This window comes from Myotis yumanensis, unplaced genomic scaffold (genome assembly GCF_028538775.1).
Source record: "Myotis yumanensis isolate MYYU_CA2020_CCGP unplaced genomic scaffold, mMyoYum1.0.hap1 SCAF_5, whole genome shotgun sequence".
Taxonomy (NCBI): domain Eukaryota; kingdom Metazoa; phylum Chordata; class Mammalia; order Chiroptera; family Vespertilionidae; genus Myotis; species Myotis yumanensis.
The window spans coordinates 79,073,368-79,097,982 of record NW_027223756.1 but is presented as its reverse complement, the minus strand read 5'-3'; the positions used below and the strand labels follow the sequence as shown (position 1 = coordinate 79,097,982).

Sequence of the window (24,615 nt, the reverse complement as noted above, 5' to 3'; positions counted from 1 at the left end):
TGGGTAGGATGGTAAGGACTAAACGATCCGCACGGTGGAATTAGGTATAGCTGAGATTAGTAAACAGTTAGCTGGAGATTTATAAACCCAGTCTCCCAACCTCTCCAGAAAGGTTTAAGCGCCTTTCCCAAGGCGTTAGATAGAACCACCTCCCAGCTTCTAGGGGTCGCTGCAGCCGCCCTGGCCGCTCTAGACTCTCCCAGGGCCACTCGCTGGCAGAAGCGGTCGCTCCCGAGACAGGCGAAGTGCGCGTGCGCTGTCCGGCTGGCCGGGCGCGTGCGCGTGCTCAGACCGGGCCGGCGCCGGAAGTGTGCGGTTGCCATGTAATATCCTGGCCGCGCGGGCGCGAGAGGGGCTGAGGCTGCGCCCGGGCGGGCGCGGAGCTGGCGAGAAGGCTGCGGAGGCGGTGCCGACGGGGCCAGCTGAAGCGCGCGGGGGCTCGGCGGCGCCCGGGAGCCTGTCGCTTGCGCTGTTTCTCCGGTTCGCTGGGTCCCAACGGGAAGTCCGACGGCGGAAGGCAGAATGTCGGTGGCGGGGCTGAAGAAGCAGTTCTACAAGGCGAGCCAGGTGAGCGGAGGGCGAGCTCCCGGACCCGGGCTTCCCGGAATGAGGGGCCAGGCTAGGCCCGGCTCTGGTTCGGGAGGAGGCCGGGGACACCAAGGGTGCGGCGTTGGCGCGTGTTCCTCGCAGGGTGGGGAGAGCCCAGGAAGGCCGGGGGCTTCGTGCGAGGTGGCCCAGGTCCTGCCCGCCTTGTGGGCTCCAGTCTCCTTGAGAAGGGTGGCTGGACCCCTGGGTGGGGCAGAGAGGCCCCCCGAGGTTGATCTGGGATGTGGATCCCACCCGCCTTCCTCCCCTCTAAAAGGGCAGGGACCGGGGAAAGACAAAGGGAAGAAACAGGACTCTTGCCAGGGAGAGGAAACATTTGTGTCTAGATCATTTCTTTAAAACCAACAACAGAAACCCGTTGGATGGACCCGGTACAAAGTTGAAAGGGTAAAAAGTCAGTTCCTCACTCCAGTCTGTCAGGCATTCAGACCATCTACCCTAAGACAAGGACTGTCACTGACGACTTACGTCCCTTTTCAAAGATACGTGTACGCCTTTCCTTTAAAAACGCACACAGGTCGTGTAGCATGGTCTACAGCAGGGGCGGGGAACCTTTTTTCCGCCAAGGCCCATTTGAATATTTATAACATCATTCACTTAATATAATTCACTTAAAATAAATTTATGTTGTTATGAAAAAACTCCTGGATTTGTTGAACTTCGAGTCCTGCCTGCAGGTGCCTTGGCGCGGCCAGATTAAATGATTTGTCCCACGGCGGGAAGTTCCCCACTCCTAGTCTGCAGAGTCCTGTGTTCTTTGAGTTTTTTGTTAAATGTGTCAGAATTCTCCACCTCAGGTCACTCTCTGTTGGGAGGGGGCATTCTGGACACTGTGGGATATTGAGCAACATCCCTGGCTCAAGGCCAGGAGCACCCCCAGGCGGGACATCCACAAATGTCTCCAGTCCCTGCCAGTTGCCCCTGGGGAACCCCGGCTGCCCCCTGCCCCAGGGCTGCCCCTTGCCCCAGCGTTACTGCACTAGAACATAACCCCTAGAGCGGTGGTCCTCAACCTGTGGGTCTCAAACAATGAAAATACACCCTGCGTATCAGATATTTACATTACGATTCATAACAGTAGCAAAATTACAGTTTTGAAGTAGCAGCGAAAATAATTTTATGGTTGGGGGGTCACCACAACATGAGGAACTGTATTAAAGGTTCGCGGTATTGGGAAGGTTGAGAACCACTGCCCTAGAGCTTCTTGGGTCTTTTTAGTAGGTTCCTGGTATTCCATTCCATGAAGTGTACCATAATTAATTTAATCAGTCCTCAGTTGGTGGTTGTTTAGATTGTTCCCAGTAGTTTTCTACTACGGTGAATAGACAATATCTTTGCTCACAGAGAGGATTGGATTTATAGGATAAATTTCCAGAAATGGAATGCTGAATCCAAAAATATATGTGTTTTACATGTAACCAATTATATAGGTTTTTTAGAAAGTTGGGGCAAGAAGCCTAACATTCCCTGAATTCTGTTGGTCCCTGCGTCCCAGGTTATGAACCGTAGGTGTGCAGTTTGTGTGGATAGACTCCATGGAGGAATGAGTGATAATCTGAGGAATTGTTTAGGCCTTGCTGGCAAACCTGACTGTACTCCTGATTTGAAGAGATCCATTGGGAGGAAAGAGAAACAACTCTTCAGTAACACACAGCTGGTATCTTTTTTTTTTTTTTTTTTAATCTTCACCCAAGGATATTTTTTCCCATTGATTTTTAGAGTGGAATGGAGGGAGGGAGGGAGGGAAAGAGCGCGAGAGAGAAACATCCATGTGAGAGAGACACATCCATTGGTTGCCTCTCATACATGCTGCAAATGGAGTGAGGATCAAACCTGCAACCCAGGTATGCACCTTTGACCAGGAATCGGCCCTGAGACCCTTCAGTGTGTGGGTTGATTCTCTAACCACTCAGAGTACCGACCAGGCCACAGCTGTTATCTTATCCCTTAAGGGGAAAAGTCACAACCCTAGTGGTTGTCTAGGGCTAAAGACATTTGTGGCCAGTCTGGAGACCCCAGATGACGGCTAAACCCTCAAGGAGAAAAGATTTAATCTAGACCAGGGGAAGGAAACATCCGGCCCTCTGGCCAAATCATTTGGTCTGGCCCTGCCAAGGCAACCCACAGGCGGGACTTGAAATTCAATAAACCTAGGAGTTTTTTCATAGTAACATAAATTTGTATTAAGTGAATTATATTAAGTGAATGATGTTATAAATATCCAAATGGCCCTTGGCAGAACAAAGGTTCCCCACCCCTGATCTAGAGGGATTCTAGGATTGTTGTTGAGAGTACAGCCCTTTGCCCTAAAAGGATGAAATGATATGACCTGGCTCTAGGTTAGACCCTGCTCAGCAGGCATCAGACCCCCATGTGCTTGACGGGAGTACCTGGGGAAGCTGCTCACTGTCTTGGGCCCGGTGTAGTTCCTCCTGCAGGACTGATGTCTCCATAGGTCTTGGAAGAATTACAGGGCTACTTCGTTTTCTCACATAGACAGGTCTCTGGAAAGCCCTCCCTAGCCCACCCCCAGGGCCCATGCTGGTGGTCCATCCCATCCCAAATTAGTTGGGCCTCTCAGGCCAGCCCCAGAGCCTTTTCTCTCAGGGGGAAACAGGATGCCTACATTCAGAACTGTGAGAAGTGCTTTGAAACCTGGAAAATACAATGCACTGTAAATTAGTGGTTTGCATCAATTTATTATCTGAGGCCCAGCCCCAAAGAATTGCAGCAATGGTCGTATCCTAATCTGAGAGCAATTCCATGTTGAATTGTGCTCTCAAGAATCACCCTGGCTGTGTTCCATTCTCTTCTGCAATAGTTTCCACAGTCCTCCAGCATCTCCATTGTTCATCTGGCCTTGTCCAACTTTCTGTATGTTTCTTTTCTCAATCTTAAGAACACTATCTTTCATCCTCTTCTGTGCCCTCAGAATAGGGTTGTCTGTTGAAAAGTAATAATTAATATTTATTGAATTCTCAGTGTGAACCGACAATATGCTTTAAACCAGTTCATCTCAACTGGCCTCACTTATCTGGCGTAAGGGTAAATATATTCCCCTTTTTACATAAAAAGATTTGTGGACATTTATCTTCCTGTCGAGAACAGTGCTTTTCAGCCAGGGCCACTTCCACCCTCCAGGGGACATTGGCAATATTGGGAGACATTTTGGTTGTCACAACTTGGGTTGGTACTGATATCTAGTGGGAGGAGGCCTGGGATGCTGCTCAACACCCTACAATGCACTGGGCAGCCCACACAACCAAGAATTCCCTGGACCCAGATGTTAGTAGTGCTGAAGCTGAGAAACCCTGCTTTAAGGTTTGAGAAAAGTGAGGATAATTATACACCCCTCCCCCCAAAAAATAATCACATTGGGGCCATTCTTGTGGTAGCTGCCTGCTTTTCTCAGTTTTTAAAACATAGATAATCACATATACACAGATGGGCATGGACATAAAACTCAGCATCCAGTTCCCAAATCTTTAGGACTTAAGTGTCTGTGGCATCTGCTATTTTTAAGAAGGTATAAGCTTGCATCTTTGCATCTCAGCCAGGAGTGACTAACCCTGCCTTCTTTCATCTCCTCCCATGCACCTTCCTGGGAACATTTAGCAACGTCTGAGACAGGTTTGGGTTGTCACTACTTGGGGAGAGGGTGCTACTGGCATCAAGTGGGTAGAGATCAGGGATGGTTGCTAAACATCCTACAATGCACAGGACAGCCCTCCCCACAACAAAAAATTATCTGGCCCAAATGTCAATAGCACCAAGGTTGAGAAATCCTGCTTTGAAACAGGTTCTTGATTTCAAAGGCTTATAACAGTGTTGTTTCTAAATTGAGAAATAGAAGCCAGGTGGATGTGTGAGAGAGAGCTAGATTTGGCTCCAGGAATAGAGAAACTTGTTTTCTAGCAGGTGAGGCTGTGATGTTAATGAAAATTTTCTAATTTCATTGATGATATTAATAACAAACCAGTTTACCAGTACAGGCACACCTGTTTTGTTGCACTTGAGAGATGTTGTATTTTTTACAAATTGAAGGCAAACTCCTAACTCTCCACCCCATCCCAGGCAAAAAGATTATGACTTGCTTTATTGTGGTGCTGGCTTTATTGTGGTGATTTGGAACCCAACCTGCAGTATTTCCAAGGTCTGCCTATATCTGGCAGTATGTTGGAAAATTCCACACCATTTCAGTATCTTAGGTGAAAATTTTCAGGTTTTGCAAAAAAATCAGTTTGGGCTTGAGTGGGGGGTTTGTGAGTTTACTTCTTATTATGAACTGGCCACTGCCTGGGTTGCAGGCCTGGACTGAGGAAAGCTGAATAATTTATAGAGGAAAGCAGTAAAATAAATAGGCATATGTCCTGGGCATCATTTTGGTCCTCTCTGGCTTGCCTGTGTCGTGCCCACTCCCTCGGTAGCTCTCTGAGACGTAGGCCAGGCTAGAATTGGGGGTGGTGCTTTAAATGCATATTTCTGGGAAGCTGCGGAGGGTAAAGGAACTTTACTAGTGATATCTAAACTTGGAAGTTAACGTCTCATTGTCGTGTGTGTTTGGGTGACATTATTTCCAGACCTATACTGCTAACTGGTTTTCTGATAACTCTTGTGGCTGGGTTGTGGAGAGATCTGAAAGTGTAACTAGGAATAGAGCTGGCAGCTGCCTAGAATGCTGGCCTGACTTTTTTTTTTGTCTTGTCTGAAAGGAGGGAGAGAGTTTGGACTGAAAGATTGGTTTTGTCTGAGCTAGGAGGAAAATTCACAACCACCATATCATAGCTTTGAAGTTTGTTGGGTGCTTGCTAGCTTCACACTCACATCCATACCCAGCCTCACCCCCTTTGTGCCTAGGAGGAAAGATTGAACTTCCTGTGAGAGGCATGGGGGCGAGGGGAGGCCTGGGGGACCTAGGACCCCAACCTGTTAGAGTGTTTTTGGGAGATGTGGTTAGTGTTTGGAATATCTGCAGATACCATCTTCACTGACCTATTTTATAAACCTCAGTTTGTGAAATAATGCTTTTGATTTCCTAGCAAAGTGCTTGACCTGTTAAGTAATAGTCATGAAGTGATCTTAAGATACAAAAATCTGGAACTTATAACCCCTTTACCTCAGCATGAATAAAGGTGTGGAACTCATGGGCTGGGAATGAGATGACAGACAAGGTAAGTGGGGTCCCGATCCCAGGTCCTTGAGTTCAGCAGCTGCAGCTCAACTCCAGAAGACCATCTTTCCTGGGGTAGCAGGCATGGGACGGGCTTTGGGCTGTTGGAATGTCCACTTGTGGTTGGAACTGGAAGCCACGCTGCTGGCTCAATCTGTAAGAAGACCCTTGACTTAGCCTTGTCCCTGTGGGACCCTGGGTGGAGATGTTCTCATCCTGCTATGTCAGTGGACAGGCTGGGTCACTCCCCCCACTGCCTGGGTGGAGTAACCAGCCTGTGTTTCAGGCTCGGCCGGGAAGATACAAAAGAGGTTTGAGACTGTTCTTTCCTAAAGGAACTAGGGGCCTCTTTAAATCTCACACCCACCCCACTCCCACCCCCCACTTCCCAGGTCTATCTGTAAAAGCAGGTTAACCTGCCTTGGCCGAGTGCCTCAGTTGGTTGGAGCTTCATCCTGTATACCAAAAGGTTGGTGAGGGCACATACCTCGGTGGTGGGTTCTGTCCCCAGTCAGGCACGTATAGGAGGCAACCGATTGATGTTTCTCTCTCACATCGATGTTTCTCTTTCTCTCTCCCTCTAAAATCAATAAAAACATATCCTCTGGTGAGGATTTAAAAAGAGCCTGTTGCCCCAGCTGGTTTGGCTCAGTGGACAGAGCGTCGGCCTGCAGACTGAAGGGTCCCAGGTTCCATTCTGGTCAAGGGCACATGCCTGGGTTGCAGGTTCAATCCTCAGTAGGGGGCGTGCAGGAGGTAGCCAGTCATTGATTCTCTCTCATCACTGATGTTTTTTATCTCTCTCTTCCTCTACCTTCCTCTCTGAAATCAATAAAAAAATATATATTTTTAAAAGAGCATGTTGACCTGACCTCTTTCTCAGGACCCACTGTTCACAATCACAGAGGCACTCTGTCACCATGCAGCATCCTGCCCATTCTTGTTATTAACAGACCAGGACTAAGGGGTCATAACATTCACATTCTGATTCTAACACTGTGACTGCTGAATATGAGGCCAAAAGTTCACCTCTGACTCAGAATCTTGTGTGTATTAAAGACCAGTTCAAAGGGAAGAGAAGAAACGCACACACAAAACAGGTCAAGTGTCGTGGAATCTAATTACCCTGCTTATCTGGGTGTGTTTTAAGGCAAAGCCATAGGACACTTAATTATATTCTGTGTGCCACTTAATAACAGCCTGTAAGGTTAGGGGTTTTACAGTCTCCCCATGTTCAATTTCAGAAATTTGGGGCTGTCACATTTTTGAGACCCCAGAATTATCAAAGAGTTAGCAATGAGCCAAGAAAATCCCGTTGTTCACCCACTCACCTATCCACATCTGAGCGTGCTTAGTGCATTTGGAGCTGGAGCTCACCCTTTTGCACTTAAGTAGTCCACATGTGTGTCTGCTTTTTTCCTCAGAGGAAGAACTTGTAGGTTGTGACCAGGCTTGCCATTTGCCTCCTAAATGTGTGTCCCTGGTCTTTGGTTCAAGGACATAGGCCAGATAGCTCTGCCTTGGCCCCTATCTCAGCCCTTCTTTTCGGTGCTGCCAATATTTTGGAACTAACCCAGTCTGGAGAAACTTAGTTTTTAATTTAGGGTATGTAGCCAACTTCCTCTTTAGGATTTCAGAGGCAACTGCCTGTTTCAGCACTGTGGGGAGACTGGGTGAGCAGCCAGGAGGAAAGTCAAATTGTTTCTGTTTCAGAGTCCCAAGGCGGGGGTGAGGTTTCTAAGCTTTAGAGGGAGGATATATTTAATGCTGAAACTTTCAAGCTACAGGCCTTTTTGCCCCAGGGGTTAGGAGCCCATTGAGATGATTCTACACCCTGTGCTCAAGCCCTAATGGCCTTTTAATGTCCTTGGTGAAATGTTAGGGGTGGTTTTTTCCTGTTCTTTTTTAAAGCTATCCCTGGAAAGCTGGATGGAAGAAAAGTGTCAGAATGTGGCAGCAGCTGGCTTCTCTCTTCTCTCCTTCCCCTCCCCCATTCTCTGTCCCCCTCCCTCGCCTTTCACAAGGCTGGATTTGGCAGTCACTTCCCAGAAGACAGCTTCCATCTTCCTTTTCTGCTAGCTCCTAGAAAAACCTGCTGATTGGGCTGAGAGTGGGGTCAAGCGGACACTCCAGCCCAGCAGGAAAATAGCTGTGTGATTTCCTCTGAATATCAGTGCAATTTCCTCTGGAGGACCTGACTCAGCATCTGTACCCTGCCTGCTTTGGAAAGGGCTGCTGCCTGGCTGCTGGGATTTCCACACCTGGGCATAAACGCCTCTGCTGGGCATCATGCCTGGTGTCTGAGACAGCCAGCCCTGCTCAGCGCTTGTTGTCACAGGAGATGCTGTCATAAGCCAAGGGTATGAGATGCCCTGTCTGCTGGGCAGCTCTTCCTGTCCTTGGCCTGGTGAACATGAGTTCATCCTCAAAGTGTCCCTCCAGCTTTTTCTTTTTTTTTTTTCTTTTTCTAAGATGGTGCTGAGAAAGCATTTAATTTCTATGCCCATCTTTTTTTAAAAAAATATATTTTATTGATTTTTTACAGAGAAGAAGGGAGAGGGATAGAGAGTTAGAAACATCGATGAGAGAGATCGACCAGCTGCCTCTTGCACGCCCCCTCGTGGGGATGTGCCCGCAACCAAGGTACATGCCCTTGACCGGAATCGAACCTGGGACCCTTGAGTCCGCAGGCCGACGCTCTATCCACTGAGCCAAACCGGTTCGGCCCTCCAGCTTTTTCATATGGTGTCTTTCTGAACCTCTGATCCCTCATATCCCCTATCTCCCAGTTTCATGGACTCTTGTGCAGCAACTTCTCAGTAGAGGACTGAAGTAGACTTGGGTGACTCTTCTGTTACTCTAGACACTGGATTATAAGATAAGCTCTTTGTAGTCAGGGACCATGTTTTCTGCCCACTGCTATGTGCCCAGTGTGAAGCCTGGCCCCCACCTGTCCCAGGAACTCAGTAAGTACTTACTAGAGGGATGTTTGCCCCGCACATGAATGAGCAGATGCTGCAGCATGGGTGGGGAAAGTGCAAAAGTGGAAGCAGTCGTGTCAGTATGTCTGGAGAAAGCAAAGGGCTGGGACGAATGGTAAGAAGGATGTCCCTGGCTAACTTGGGTGCTGGGTGCGTTTTGAGCCCCAACCTGGCATTCAGGACCTTCTGGAACCCCCCACCCCGGTCCCAGCTTTAATTCCCACCCATCCCCTTCCAGGGCCACACTCTAGTCCTACTGGTCTGCGTGGGCCCACCTAGTTGCCTGTACCTTCCCCCTCCTGTTGAGGCAGTGCTCCTCTCACCTTTCCCAGCCTACCTGGGGTCTCTGTCCACTTTCTGGTTGCCGTTAAAAGCCCAGTGTGTATCTTACTTTATCCTTGCCATCTCCCTAACCACCCACTTCTCCACCCTCTGAGCATCTGGTGTGTTGGTCTCCCCACACATGTGCCACATGCCAAGCACATCCTTGCACCAAATGTGCTTTTTCTTACCAGAGGCCAGTTCCTGAGTGAGTGGGGCTGCCTGAGGGAATGTGACAAACCCCAGTGCCTGGGTTATGGCTTGCTGACTATGTTGTCAGAAAAGATGGGCTCCTTTTTTTAAATCCTCACCCGAGGATATGCTTTTCATTGATTTGGGGGGGAGGGGGCAATCAATGTGAGAAAACATTCAATTGTTTGCCTCTCGTACTCGCCACGACCAGGGATAGAACTTGCAACCTGGGTATGTGCCCTGAACAGGAATCAAACCCGAGACCCTTTGGTGCTTGGGACGTTGCTCCAACCAACTGAGCCACATAGGCCAGGATGGTGGGCTCCTTCTTAGAGTGGGAGTGGGGGTTCATCACCAGCCCCCACCTAGCTCCTGCTCAGGTCCTGGAAGAACCCCAGGGAAGTGGAGTGGCTGGTGAGGCCTTAGAGGGGGAGAGGGCTCTGTGGGGAAAAGTCCAACTAACTTAAAAATAAGAAATCAAAGCTCAAAGGTTTTTCCTTTGGCCTGCCTCCAGGGGCTGTGGTTGAGAGGGACCTGTACTTGGCTAGGCCAGAGGGGCCTGATCTGTGTCTCATGCAAAATCTCTATTACCCAGACCCCAGGGCCAGGCCCAGATTTACCTGGAAGTGCCCAGCCTGCTCGGAAATGGAGTTTCTCCATTCCTCTTCCCCCTCCTCCTCCTCCCCCCTCCTCCTCCTCCTCCCCCCTCCTCCTCCTCCCTCCTCCTCCTCCCTCCTCCTCCTCCTCCTCCTCCTCCTCCTCCTCCTTCTGTTAGACCGCTCTACCTTCTGTTAGACCACTCCCTGGCCTCCAGAAGCCTGCTTCCCATGCCCACTGCACTTCCCAGCTTTAGCCTTGGTCCTGCTTGCCAGCCCTGCCTGCTGTTTCTGGCTTCCGTACCTGCCTGCTATTTCTCCTCTTTTCTCATTTTCTCAGTCAGCCCGCCAGCTCTTTTATTATCCTTTTCTCCCACCTTCCCCACTTGTCCCAATTGTCTTTTTCTGTGGCCTTTTCATTCTCTCTCCTGCTTCCCTTCTCACCTCCCTGGCACCCACCACCTCTCATGCATCTGTCCTCCAGATCTACATTTCTGGTCATTCCCAACTACGCCCTAGATCAGCGATTCTCAACCTGTGGGTCACGACCCCTTGGGCGGTCGAACGACCCTTTCACAAGGGTTGCCTAAGACCATCCTGCATATCACATGTTTACATTACGATTCATAACAGTAGCAACATTACAGTTATGAAGTAGCAACAAAAATAATTTTATGGTTGGGTCACAACATGAACTGTATTTAAAGGGCCAGAAGGTTGAGAACCACTGCCCTAGATGGTGATCCCTACCATCCCAAGGGTACAGACATGCAGAATGCTGCTCTATCCAGTTGTACCTGAAGCCAGCCTTCTTACCTGCCTGCTCCCACCCTTCCCTGCTCTCATCCTCACTCCATGTGAAAACCCCAACTCACTGCCAATTTCTCCCATCTTTTTCCTTTTATATTGACTCACTTTTTAAATTTATCTTAAAGGGATGTTGACATTATTTCTTGCTATAACATATTAACTGAACCACCAAATACAACTAAAACAAAGCGAGGTAATCAATTTTCTTGGATACCTTACTTCTGTTTGTTGGTTGGTGGGGCTTTGTGTGGTGTGTGTGTGTGTGTGTGTGTGTGTGTGTTTTAATCCTCACCCAAGGATATTTTTTCTATTGATTCTTAGAATGAAAGGGAGGGCGGGAGGGGGGTGGAGAGAGAAACATCGATGTGAGAGAGACACATGGATTGGTTTCCTCCTGCATGCACCCCGACTGGGGCTGGTGATCAAACCTTTAACCCTTCAGTGTGAGGGCCGACACTTTAACCATATTGCCACACCAGCCATGGCAGGATACCTTGGTTCTGAGCCTGGGGGTTTGTTCCCTCTTGTTAAAGAGTTGTTGAAACCAGAACAGTGCCCGCCCACCTTGGTAAAATAAGCAGTTTTGAAGTAGCATGGCTGTGGAATAATTTTCTCACTTGTCCTTGTGTTACCTCCTAAGCTGTGAGGAACATAATTCCCTGTAAGTTATGTTACCTTTCTCTTCCCTCCCCCCCCCCCCCAAAAATATTTTTATTGATTTCAGAGAAGAAAGGAGAAGATAGAGAGAGGAACACACTGCACACTGGGGATCGAACCCACAACCTGGGCATATGCCCTGATTGGGAATTGAACCATGATCTCCTGGTTCATAAGTCAATGCTTATGCGCCATGTGCTCCTCTTCTCCTTTTTTTTTTTTAATTGTAAGAATAATAAAAATGCAATCACATTGTTGCCATGCTGATAAAGTTAGAAGTTAAAGTTCTGTTGCTGTAGATCTGTCTGCATACGGACTTAAATTCCAGAAGAGCCACCCCTTTTCTGACACCTACAGTCATTCATGTAATCAATTTTTATTTTAACTTTTAAAAAAATGTATTGGGGTGACATTATTTAATAAAATTATATAGGTTTCAGGTGTACAATTCTATAATATATCATCTGTATACCTTTCTTCTCTTGGCATCTGCCACCACTCCCCTCAGAGTCTTCATGGAGAATCAGGAAATCCTGCAGACTTGAATTAAGGCTCAGAAGATTAGGGTGGATTCCCAAGTGTCTGGAAAGAGGCATGACAGTAAGTGACATAGTTCAGTCGATATTCTTAGTCCCCAGACTAAGTGATTTTTCTGCTTCATTTTGGGTCTCAGTCCCAGGAGTGAGAGGAGACTTGTGTCCTTAGGAAGCCCCTCAGGAAGGGACCTGGGAGCTTCCTGCCCCTTTTCATCCTCTGCCACACACCTCCTCAGGATGATGCCCCTTGGCCGCCTTGGGCAGACAGGCAGGCATCTATCAACTCCACGGTCTCAGCTCATCAGAGCTGTGATTACCTAAAGGCAGACGGTTGGGCAGCCCTGGCCTTAGGCCAACATTTGTGCTTCAGAAGAGGCAACTGAGGGAATGGGGACAGGATTTCCTCTAACTTAATCCGGCTGGCCTAGCACTGTCTCTTATCTCCTCGGAGGTGGAGAATCCTTGCTGTGCGTTAGTCTCTTGCTGCCTTTTGAGTCAGCATTTCACCCTCAAGGAGAGTGATATGCTGCTACAGCCCCTCATTGATTGCAGAGTGGGTGTCTGGGCAGGGTGACACCAAACATCAAAACAGACATTGTCTTTCTCTCCAAGCTCTGACATGTTTACTTCACACTGGAAAAGTCTCATGCTTTTTCTCTGGGAGGCTCCTAATCGATTCCTTTCTTCCCAGGGGACTCAAGCAACTGAATGTTCTCTCTGAGCCCCAGATCCTTCAGCAGGCTCTCCACTTTGTCCTAGACTACCTGGTGCCCCTCAGCCTCAACACTGGTGGGCAGGAGGCACCAGTGGGCCCTTCTGTTTAATGGGGTCCCTCCACCACCTCGGGACTGAGGTGTGGGAAGTGGGGGGTTGGGGGAATATGTGGGCCCAGGAGCAAAGTATGCTAGTTTAGGAGAGTGGGGAAGAGGAAGACCTTTGCCCAATCTGAATCCAGAAGTCCGCTCAGCCCACAGGAGAACCTGGGGGAGAGGCAACATCCTTCCAAGAGGAGATTCCACTTAGCTAGTTCACCAGGCCCACCAGCCAGCCAGTCAGGACCAATAAGTTTTGACAGGACACATCCCTTTCTGGGCATCTTAAATTTGCATTGTGAAGTGTCTCAGACTGGAAAGAGATACAAAGAATGATCAGCCCAATAGCCAAGTGCCCACCAGAACTTAAATAAACAGCAATACAGTTGGAATCCTTTATACCTTCACATATGGAGTTATCACTAAAAAATGTGCAGTATTGCCCTAGCGGGTTTGGTCAGTTGGTTGGAGCATTGGCCCTTGGACTAAAGGGTCCTGGTTTCAATTCTGGTCAAGGGCACATACCTTGGTTGCAATCTCGATCCCTGGGCCCAGTCGGGGGACGTGCAGGAGGCAACCAATCTATGCCTCTCTCTCTCTCACACTGTTGTTTCTCTTTCTGTCTTTCCCCCTCACTTCCACTCTGTCTAAAAATTAATGGAAAAATATCTTTGGGTGAGGATTAATAAAAAAAAATTATATGTGTATAAATATAAAATAAAAGTGTGCAGTGTTGTTTTGCAAGTTTACACCTCATGTAAATGATATCACATGGTGGTTTTTTGTGTGTAACTTGTCCAGCATTATTTGTGTTTCGTTCACACTGATTGATGTCTGTGACTGTAGTTTATTTCCACAGGTATATAGCTCCCTTGGTGTGGCTGTTTCACAGTACTTTTATCCATCTTCCTGCTAGTGGGCATTTAGGATGTTTCCAAGTTTTTGCTCTTTCAAACAGTGACAGAGCAGTCTTGTAGATGTCCCTTTGGGCTCATGTACAAGAGTTTCTCTTGAGCCATACCTTGTTTAATGTGACCATATAGGTTTTCAGTGGTATCAGCCTGGAAAAAACCAACCTATTCAATTTGCATGGACTCAAAGCTGGGGGCGGGGGGTCAGGTGTCTGAGCCTTCATAAAGGATGATATTTCAACTGTGCTGCACGTGCCCAGAGGCCTTGGCCAGGAAGTGGCATGTGTGGGGTGGGGGCTCCATGTTAGCTCAGTGTGGTCCAGAGGGAGCATGGACCGTGGATCAACCCAGCTGGAAAAACTGGAAGCACACAGCTGCTGCCAGCACCCAGAACCTTGTTTCTGCCCCGTGTCCCCCTCATAGTATTAATTTCTTCACCACCCTGTTAATTCCTCAAGAACCCATGTTTTCTGTTTTGTTCTCTGCAATGAAACTAAGCTCATAGACAGCACCTGGCATCTTCTCAGGTTTAGATACACAGTTGATCATTGTTGTTTGTAGATTCTGTATTTTCAGTTTCTCCTACCTGCTGAAATTTCTTTGTAACCCCAAATCAATACTTGTGGCACTTTCACAGACCTATGCATAGCAGCAAAAACATTTTGAGTTTCCTGACATGCTCTGCGTTCTTGTTTCAGCTCTTGTACTGTAAACCAGTGTCCTTTTCACTGTTTATTTAGTGTTGCGTTTTTATATTTTGTGCTTTTTGTGGGAGTTTTCACTGTTTAAATTGACCCCAAGTGTAGAGCTGAAGTGCTGCCCAGGGTTCCTAACTGCAAGAGGCTGTGCTGTTCCTTACAGAGAAGATACATGTGTTACTATTCAGGTATGACTTACAGTGCTATTGGCTGAGTTCAGTGTTAATGTATATTAAATGAGATGTCTTTAAATAGAAATACACATAACACAAGATTATGTAACCTAACACAGTATTTTCTCCAGGAGCAGTGGTTTCATATTTGCTAGTTCAGTGTTTGTGGTGACTTTTTAGAACAGACCCACTATGAATAAGGAGAGTCACTGTAGTTCCTGTGGCAAGTAGCATACCCTCCACCCCCAAGGATGTTCCTGTCCTAATCTGTGGGACCTGTGAATAAGTTACCTTATTTGGCACAAGGGTCTTTGCTGATGGGATTAAGAATATGGACCTGCAGATGGAGAGAACATTCTGGATCTAATCAGAAGTACCCTTAGAAGTTCAAACCTTTTCCTGCTGTGGTCAGAGGGAGATGTGACTATGGAAAAGAGAACCAGAAGGAAGACAGCATAAAGCCTTTGCTGGCTTTGAAGACAGAGGAAAGGGCCACAAACCAAGGAGTGCAGGTGGCCTCTAGAAGCCAGAAAAGGCTTGGAAGTCTCTAGAATCCCCAGAAATGAATGTAACCCTGCTGACACCCTGGTCTTAGTTGGTGAGATCCATGTCAGATCTCTGACCTCTTTAAGATTTTTGTGTTGTTTGATGTTTTGTGTAGAGTTTTATTTTTTACTAGTGGCCTGGTGCACGAAATTCATGCACATTAAAAGGGAATTAATTAGAGGAATATTTTAATATTGCTGTTTGCCCTTTCTCTATAATAGAATTGTCAGAGTTGAAAGAAAATTAGTAAAATGTATATGAAAATCTCTCTCCTGTCAGAGTCTGGGGCACGCTGCGGGACCCAGAATCAAGTCCCCACCCACCCATGTGCACCTCGAAATCGTGCAAGACCCAGACCTGGCTGGCCCCACCCCCATTGGGCAAGAACCAGACCTGGCCGGCCCCACCCCTGTCAAGCCCCGCCAGGCGAGGGGCACAGCCTCAGGTGCCCCAGCCCAGTGCTGGGCAGGGGGCACAGCCTCAGGTCCCCCATCAAGCCCCGCTGGGTGGGAGGGACGCAGCCTCAGGTCCCCTGGCCCGGTGCAGGTGGGGGGGCATTGCTTCAGGTCCCCCAGCGCATCCTCAGGTCCCCCGCCCAGCACTAGGGCCGGGGGCGCGGCCTCAGGTCCCCCGTCCTGGTGCCGGGGTGGAGGGCGTGGCCTCAGTTCCCCTGTTAAGCCCCACCAAGGGGAGGCGCAGCCTCAGGTCCCCCGCCCCGGCACCACGCAGCCTCAGGTCTCTGCTGATCGCTCATTATGGCTCTTTATGGGAACCCCGCCTCCGCTGTGGGCGCAGCCATCTGTGTTATGGGAACCCTGCCTCTCCTGTGGGTGTAGCCATCATGTGATGGAGTGAGAGTCAGTTTGCATATTGCCTCTTTATTATATAGGATATTTAAAAATTATTCTCTTCTCCCACCCTACCCTCCTTTTTGGCAACCATCAGCTTATTCTCTGTATGAGTCTGTTTCTGTTTTGCTTTATTTATTCATTTGTTTTCTTTTCTTTCTTTTTTTTTTTTTTTTAGATTCCACATTTTATTTACTTAGTTAACCCTCACCTGAGGATATTTTTTTCCCATTGATTTTTTAAAAAATATATTTTATTGATTTTTTACGGAGAGGAAGGGAGAGAGAGAGAGAGAGTTAGAAACATCGATGAGAGAGAAATATCGATCAGCTGCCTCCTGCACACCTCCCACTGGGGATGTGCCTGCACCCCAGGTACATGCCCTTGACCGGAATCGAACCTGGGACCCCTCAGTCCGCAGGCCGACGCTCTATCCACTGAGCCAAACCGGTTTCGGCTTCCCATTGATTTTTAGAGAAAGTGGAAAAGAGGGGGAAAGTCAGAGAGAGAAACATCAATGTGAGAGAGACATCGATTGGTTGCCTCCTGCATATGCCCCAAATGGGGCCAGGGATAGAGCCTGAGCGAGGTATGTGCCCTTGACCCAGAATCAAACCCGTGTCCCTTTAGTCCTCCAGCCAACACTCTAACCACTGAGCAAACCGGCTAGGGCAGATTCCACATTTAAGTGAAATCATATGGTATTCTTTCTTTTTTAAAAAACATATTTTTATTGATTTCAGAGAGGAAGGGAGGGGGAGAGATAGAAACATCAATGATGAGAGAAAATCATTGATTGGCCACTTCCTGCACGCCCCTTACTGGGGATCAAGCCCACAATCTGGCATATGGCCTGACCAGGAATCGAACGGTGACTTCCTGGTTCACAAGTCCACACTCAACCCCTGAGCCATGTGGGCTGCCAGGTATTTTTCTTTGTCTGACTTATTTCACTGAACACATACCCTCTGGGTTCATCCATGTTGTCTCAAATAACAAGATTTATTAATTTTTTTTATATTAAATCTTTATTGTTGAAAGTATTGCATATGTTCCCCTTTCCTCCTCATTGACCCCTTCAAGCCCGCCCCCACCCCAGGCCTTCACCACCCTATTGTTTGTGTCTATGGGTTATGCATACAAGTTCTTTGGTTGATCTCTTCCTACCCCCACCCTCCTCTACCTTCTCTCTGAAATTCCGAAGTGTGTTCCATGCTTCTCTGTCTCTGGATTTATTTTTGTGTTCAGTTTATGTTTTTCATTATATTCCACAAATGAGTGAGATCATGTGATATTTATCTTTCTCTGACTGGCTTATTTGGCTTAGCATAATGCTCTCCAGTTCCATCCATGCTGTTGCAAATGGTAAGAGTTCTTTCTTTTTTACAGCAGCGTAGTATTCCACTGTGTAGATGTACCACAGGTTTTTAATCCACTCATCTTCCTCCTATCAGAGTCTGGGGCTTGCCATGGGAACCAGAGTCGAGTCCCCGCCCACCCATGTGTGTCTTGAAATCGCACGAGACCCAGACCCGGCCGGCCCCACCCCCGTCAAGCACTGCTGGGTGGGGGGCTCGGCCTTGAGGTTCCCCATCAAGCCCTGCATGGTGGGGGGCGTGGCCTCAGGTCCTCCGGCTGGTGTCAGGGTGGGGGACCTTGGCCGGAGGTCCCCTGTCAAGCCCCACATGGCAGGGGGCGTGACCTCAGGTCCCACGGCCTGGCGCCGGGGCGTGGGGTACGGCCTCAGGTCCCTTGGCCTAGTGCTGGGGTGGGGGGTGCACGGCCTGAGGTCCCCTGTCAAGCCCCACCAGGTGGGGGGCACAGCCTCAGGTCCTTTGCCCCAGCCCAGCGCCACACAGCTTCAGGTACTTGCTGATTGCTCGTTAAGGCTCTTTACTGGAAGTTGGCCTCTGCTGTGGGTGCAGCCATCTTGTGTGACAGAATCCCTGCCTCCACTGTGGGCACAGCCATCTTTACTGTTACTGCATGATGGTCAATTTGCATATTCCCTATTGATTCGATAAGAAGTATTGCATATGTCCTCTTTTTTCATCCATTGACCCCCCTCTCCTGCCTGCCCCTGGTCTTCACCACCCTATTGTCTGTGTCTATGGGTTATGCATATGTGCATGCATACAAGGTCTTTGGTTGATTACCTCCCAACCACCCAACCTCTCCCGCTTTCCCTCTGAGATCCCGCACTCTATTCCATGCTTCCATGTCTCTGGATACACTCTGTTCATCAGTTTATTTTGTTACTTAGATTCCACGTATGAGTTCGGTCATGTGATACTTGTCTTTCTCTTACTTATTTCACTTACCATGGTACTCTCCATGTCCTTCCATGCTGTCTCAAAGAGTAAGAGATCCTTCTTTTTTACTGCTGCATGGTATTCCATGGTGTAAATGTACCACAGCTTTTTTATCCACTCCTCTACTGATGGGCACTTGGGCTGTTTCCATATCTTAGCTACTGTAAATTGTGCTGCTATGAGCATAGGAGTGCATACATTCTTTCTGATTGGTGTTTCTGGTTTCTTAGGGTACATTCCTAGAAGTGGGATCACTGGGTCAAATGGCAGTTCTATATTTAAATTTTTGAAGAAACTCCATACTGTTTTCCATAATGGTTGCACCAGTCTGCATTCCCACCAGCAGTACACTAGGGTTTCCTTTTCTCCCATCCTCGCCAGCACTTGTCATTTGTTGATGGTAGCCATCTGACAGGTGTGAGGTGATACCTCATTGTTTTAATTTGCATCTCTCTGATGATAAGTGACTTTGAGCATTTTTTCATATGTCTCTTGGCTGTCTGTATGTCCGCTTTGGAGAAGTGTCTATTTAGGTCCTTTGCCCATTTTTCTTTCTTTCTTTTTTTAATAGTTATTGTTTAAAATATTACATATGTCTTCCTTTTTCCCCCATTGAGTCCCTCCAGCCTGGGCCCGCCCCCCACCCCCTGCCCCAGGCCTTCAGCACCATATTATTTGTGTTGATGGTTATGCATATATGCATACAAGGTCTTTGGTTGATTATCTCCCACCCTCCCTCGCCTTCCCTCTGAGATTCCCCACTCTGTTCCATGCTTCCATGTCTCTGGATCCACTCTTTTCATCAGCTTATTTTGTTACTTAGATACCACATATGAATTCGATCATGTGATACTTGTCTTTCTCTGACTGACTTATTTCACTTAGCATGATACTTTCCAGGTCCCTACATGCTGTCTCAAGGGTAAGAGATTCTTCTTTTTTACTGCTGCATAGTATTCCATGGTGTAAATGTACCACAGCTTTTTTATCCACTCATCTACTGATGGGCACTTGGGCTGTTTCCATATCTTAGCTATTGTGAATTGAGGTGCTATGAACATAGGGGTGCATACATTCTTTCTGATTAGTGCTTCAGGTTTCTTAGGATATATTCCTAGAAGTGGGATCACTGGGTTAAATGGCAGGTCCATATTTAATTTTTTGAGGAAACGCCATAATGGTTGCACCAGTCTACATTCCCACCAGCAGTGCACCAGTGTACTACGGTTCCCTTTTCTCCACATCCTTGTCAGCACTTGTCATTTTTTGATTTGTTGATGGTAGACATTCTGATAGGTGTGAGGTGATACCTCATTGTCATTTTAATTTGTATCTCTCTGATAATCAGTGATGTTGAGCATTTTTTTTTTTTTATGTCCGTTGGCCATCTGTATGTCCTCTTTGGAGAAGTGTCTAGGTCCTTTGCCCATTTTTTAATTGGATTGTTTGTCTTCCTTTTGTTAAGTTTTATGAGTTCCTTATATATTTTGGATATTAGCCCTTTATCAGATGTATAATTGCCAAATATGTTCTCCCATACAGTGAGCTCTCTTTTTGTTTGTTGATGGTTTCTTTTGCTGTGCAGAAGCTTTTTTCTTTTTTAAAAAAAAATATATTTCTTTATTGATTTCCGAGAGGAAGGGGGAAGGAGAAAAAGATAGAAACATGAGTGATAAGAGAGAATCATTGATAGATTGCCTCCTGCACGTCCCCTACTGGGGATTGAGCCCGCAACCAGGCATGTGCCCTTGGCTGGAATCGCACCTGGGACCCTTCAGTCTGCAGGCTGACGCTCTATCCACTGAGCCAAGCCGGCTAGGGGTGTGCAGAAGCTTTTATTTTGATATAGTCCCATTTGTTTATTTTCTCCTTAGTTTCCTTTGTCTTAGGAGATGTATCTGTAAACATATTTCTATGAGAGATGTCTGAGATTTTGCTGCCTATGGTTTCTTCTAGGATTTTTATGGTTTCATGACTTACATTTAAGTCTTTTATCCAGTTTCAGTTTATTCTTGTATATGGTGTAAGTTGGTGATCTAGTTTCATTTTTATTTTTATTTTTTTGCATGTATCTGTCCAATTTTCCCAACACTATTTATTTACTTACTTATTTATTTAAAATATTTTTATTGATTTCAGAGAGGAAGGGAGAGAGGGGAGAGAGAGAAACATCAATGATGAGAGAGAATCATTGATCAGCTGCCTCCTGCAAGCCCCCTACTGGGGATTGAGCCTTCAACTCGGGCATGTGCCCTTGACTGGAATCGAACCTGGTACCCTTCATTCCGCAGGCCAATGCTCTGTCCACTGAGCCAAACCACCTAGGGCCCAACAACATTTATTGAAGAGACTCTCTTGACTCCATTGTATTAATTGAGCGTAATGGCTTGGGTTGATTTCTGGCTTCTCTGTTCTGTTCCATTGATCTATATGCCAGTTCTTGTGTCAGTACCAGGCTGTTTTGATTACAGTGTCTTTGTAGTATAACTTGAAGTCTGGTATTGTGATTCCTCCAACTTTGTTGTTTTTTCTCAAGATTGCTGCAGCTATTTGGGTGTTTTGTTTTTATTCCATATAAATTTTTGGAGTATTTGTTCTAGATCTGTGAAATATGCTGTTGGTATTTTCATAGGGATTGCATTGAATCTGTAGATTGCCTTGGGTAGTATGGACATTTTAATAATGTTGATTCTATCAACCCATGAACATGGTATATTCTTCCAGTTGTTTATATCTTCTTCTATCTCTTTTTTCAACATCCTGTAGTTGTCCAAGTACAGGCCTTTTGCCTCCGTGGTTAAGTTTATTCCTAAATATTTTAATTTTTTTTGTTGCAATGGTAAATGGGATTGTTTGTTTAGTTTCTCTTTCTGAGAATTCATTATTGGTGTATTAAAAAGCCATCGATTTTTGGGTGTTGATTTTGTATCCTGCTACATTGCCAAAATCATTTATTAAATCTAGTAGTTTTTTGGTGGAGTCTTTAGGGTTTTCTATGTACAATAACATCATTGCAAATCATGAGAGTTTTACTTCCTCCTTTCCAATTTGGATGCTTTTATTCTTCTTCTTGTCTGATCGCTGTGGCTAGTACTTCCAGTACTATGTTGAATAAGGGTGGTGAAAGTGGACATCCCTGTCTTGTTCCTGTTCTTAGGGGAAATGGTTTTAGTTTTTGCCCATTGAATATGATCACTGTAGGCTTGTCATATATGACCTTTATCATGTTGAGATACATTCCCTCTATTCCCACTTTGCTGAGAGTTTTTTATCAAAAATGGGTGTTGGATTTTGTTGAATGCTTTTTCTACATCTATTGAAATGATCCTGTGATTTTCGTCTTTCAATTTGTTTATATGATGTATCACGTTTATTGATTTGAAAATATTGTACCAGCCTTGCATCCCTGGAATAAATCCCACTTGGTCATGGTGTATGATCTTTCTGATATGTTGCTGGATCCAATTTGCTAATATTTTGTTGAGGATTTTAGCATCTATGTTTATCAGGGATATTGGCCTGTAATTGTCTTTCTTTGTAGTGTCTTTATCTGTTTTTGGAATTAGGATAATGCTGGTCTCATAAAAAGAGCTTGGAAGTGTTCCTTTCTCGTATTTTTTGGAATAGTTTCAGGAATATAGATGTTAGTTCTTTGAATGTTCGGTAAAACTCCCCTGTGAAGCCCAGACTTTTTTTTTTTTAATATTTTATTGATTTTTTTTACAGAGAGGAGGAGAGAGGGATAGAGAGTTAGAAACCTCGATGAGAGAGAAACATCGATCAGCTGCCTCCTGCACACCTCCTACTGGGGATGTGCCCACAACCAAAGTACATGTCCTTGACTGGAATCGAACCCGGGACCCCTCAGTCCACAGGCTGATGCTCTAGCCACTGAGCCAAACCGGTTAGGGCAGAAGCCCGGACTTTTATTTGCTGAGAGTTTTTTGATTATTTCATCAGTTGTTATTGGCTTATTCAGGTTTTCTGATTCTTTCTCATTCGGTTTGGGGAGATTGTCTTTTTCTAGGAATTTGTTAATTTCATCCACATTTCCAGCTTGTTGGCATATAGTTGCTCTTAGTATTTTCATACAATCCTTTGTATTTCTGTAGTGTCACTGTTACTTCTCCACTTTCATTTCTGATTTTATTTATTTGGGTCCTCTCTCTTTATTTCTTGATGAGTCTGGCTAATAGTTCATCAATCTTGTTTATCCTTTCAAAGAACCAGCTCTTGGTTTCATTGATTTTTTTTTTGTTTTTTAAGTCACTATGTTATTTATTTCTGTTGTAATCTTTATTTCCTTCCTTCTACTTAATCTGGGCTTTTCTTATTGTTCTCTTTCTAATTTTTTAAGTTGTAGGGTTAAATATTTTATTGTTGATTTTTCTTGTTGTTGTTTTTTTTGAGGTAGGCCTATAGTGCTATGAACTTTCCTCTCAGGACTGCTTTTGCTGCGTCCCAGAGATGTGGGGTTATTGTGTGTTCATTTTCATTTATTTCCAGGAAGTTTTTTATTTCTTTCTTGATCTCGTTGATAACCCATTTATTGTTTAGTAACATGATATTTAGCCTCCATGTGTTTGAATGTTTTGGGTTCTTTTTACTGTAGTTGATTTCTAATTTCATTCCACTGCGATCTGAGAAGATGCTTGCTATGATTTCAATCTTCATGAACTTGTAGAGGTTTGTTTTGTGTCCTAACATGTGATCTATCTTTGTGAATGATCCATGTGCACTTGAGTAGAATGTATATTCTGAAATGTTCTATAAATGTCAATTAAGTCCATCTGATCCAGTGGTCCTTTAGAGTCAGTTTCCTAATTTTTTGTCTGGGAGATCTATCCAGTGAAGTCAGTGGAGTGTTACCATTCCCTGCTATGACTGTATTTGTCGATCTTTCCCTTAAAGTCCTCTAGAAGTTTTTTATATATTTGGGTGCTCCTATATTGGGGGCATATATGTTTACCAGGGTTATATCCTCTTGTTGGGTGGATCCCTTTAGTATTATGTAGTGATCTTTGTTGTGTCTGGTGATGGCCTTAATTTTGAAGTCTATTTTGTCAGATATGAGTATTGCTACCCAAGCTTTTTTTGTTTATTTCCATTTGCATGGAAAAAATTTTTCCATCCCTTCACTCTCATCCTATGTGAGTTTTTTTTTTTTAATATATTTTATTGATTTTTTACAGAGAGGAAGGGAGAGAGACAGAGAGTCAGAAACATCGATGAGAGAGAAACATCGATCAGCTGCCTCCTGCACATCTCCTACTGGGGATATGCCCGCAACCCAGGCACACGCCCCTGACCGGAATCGAACCTGGGACCCCTCAGTCCGCAGGCCGACGCTCCATCCACTGAGCCAAACCGGTTTCGGCCCTATGTGAGTTTTTTGTTCTGAGGTGGGCCTCCTATACACAGCGTATAATTGGGTCATGTTTTGTATCCATTCAGCTACTCTGTGTCTTTTGATTGGAGCATTTAATCCATTTACATTTAAGATTATTATTGATAGGCACTTATTTATTGCCATTTTAATTCTGTATGCCTATGCTTCTCTCTGTTTCTTCTCATTACAGCAGTCCCTTTAGGATTTCTTACAGTCCTGGTTTGGTGGTGATAAATTTCTTTAGCCTTTTTTTTTTGTCTGGGAAGCTCTTTATTTCACCCTCTATTTTGAATGAGAGCCTTGCTCTTCATTACCTTGAATATTTCATGCCATTACTTTCTGTCCTGTAGAATTTCTGTTGAGAAATCAGCTGACAGCCTTATGGGAGCTCCTTGGTAGATAACAAATTGCTTTTCTCTTGCTGCCTTTAAGATTCTCTCTCTATCTTTAATTATTTGGCATTTTAACTATGATGTGTCTGGGCATAGGCTTGTTTGGCTTGTTCTTGCTTGGGACTCTGTGCCTCCTGGACTTGTATGACTTTTTCCTTCACTAGGTTAGTGAAATTTTCTGCCATTGTTTCTTCAAAGACATTCTCTATCCCTTGCTCACTTTCTTCTCCTTCTGCAGTCCAGTTGTGAATATTGTTGTATTTCATGTTGTCCCACAGCTCCTTTAAGCTATCCTCCTGTTTCTTTCTTTTGTTGTTGTTGTTCTCTGATTTAGTGATTTTTTTCTACCCTGTCTTCTAATTCACTGATCTGATCCTAAGCGTCCCCTAATCTGCTATGTATTCCTTCTAGTGTGTTCTTTATTAGTGCTGTGCCATTCTTTGTTTCTGACTGGTCTTTTTTCATAGTTACTATCTCTTTTCTCATGCTGTTGAGCATCTTTGCAATCATTATTCTGAAGTCTATATCAGATAAATTTATTATATCCACTTCATTTAGCTCTCTTTCTGGAGAATTCTCTTGTTCTTTCATTTGGGGATTTTGTTCTTTCATTGTCTCCCCATTTTGGCTGCCTGTTTGGGTTTGTATCTATGTATTAGGTAGAT

The 24,615-nt window shown here is 45.6% G+C and overlaps 1 protein-coding gene across 1 annotated transcript in view; it reads left to right on the top strand.

Moving 5' to 3' along the window:
* The first annotated feature begins 307 nt into the window (after window positions 1–307).
* SH3GL1 (SH3 domain containing GRB2 like 1, endophilin A2) overlaps window positions 308–24,615 on the top strand; it is a 49,490-nt gene continuing 25,182 nt past the window's right edge. The window contains exon 1 of the mRNA XM_070415839.1: window positions 308–567. Coding sequence (XP_070271940.1) covers window positions 523–567 — 45 coding nt within the window. The 5' untranslated portion in view covers window positions 308–522. The remainder of the gene's footprint in view (window positions 568–24,615) is intronic.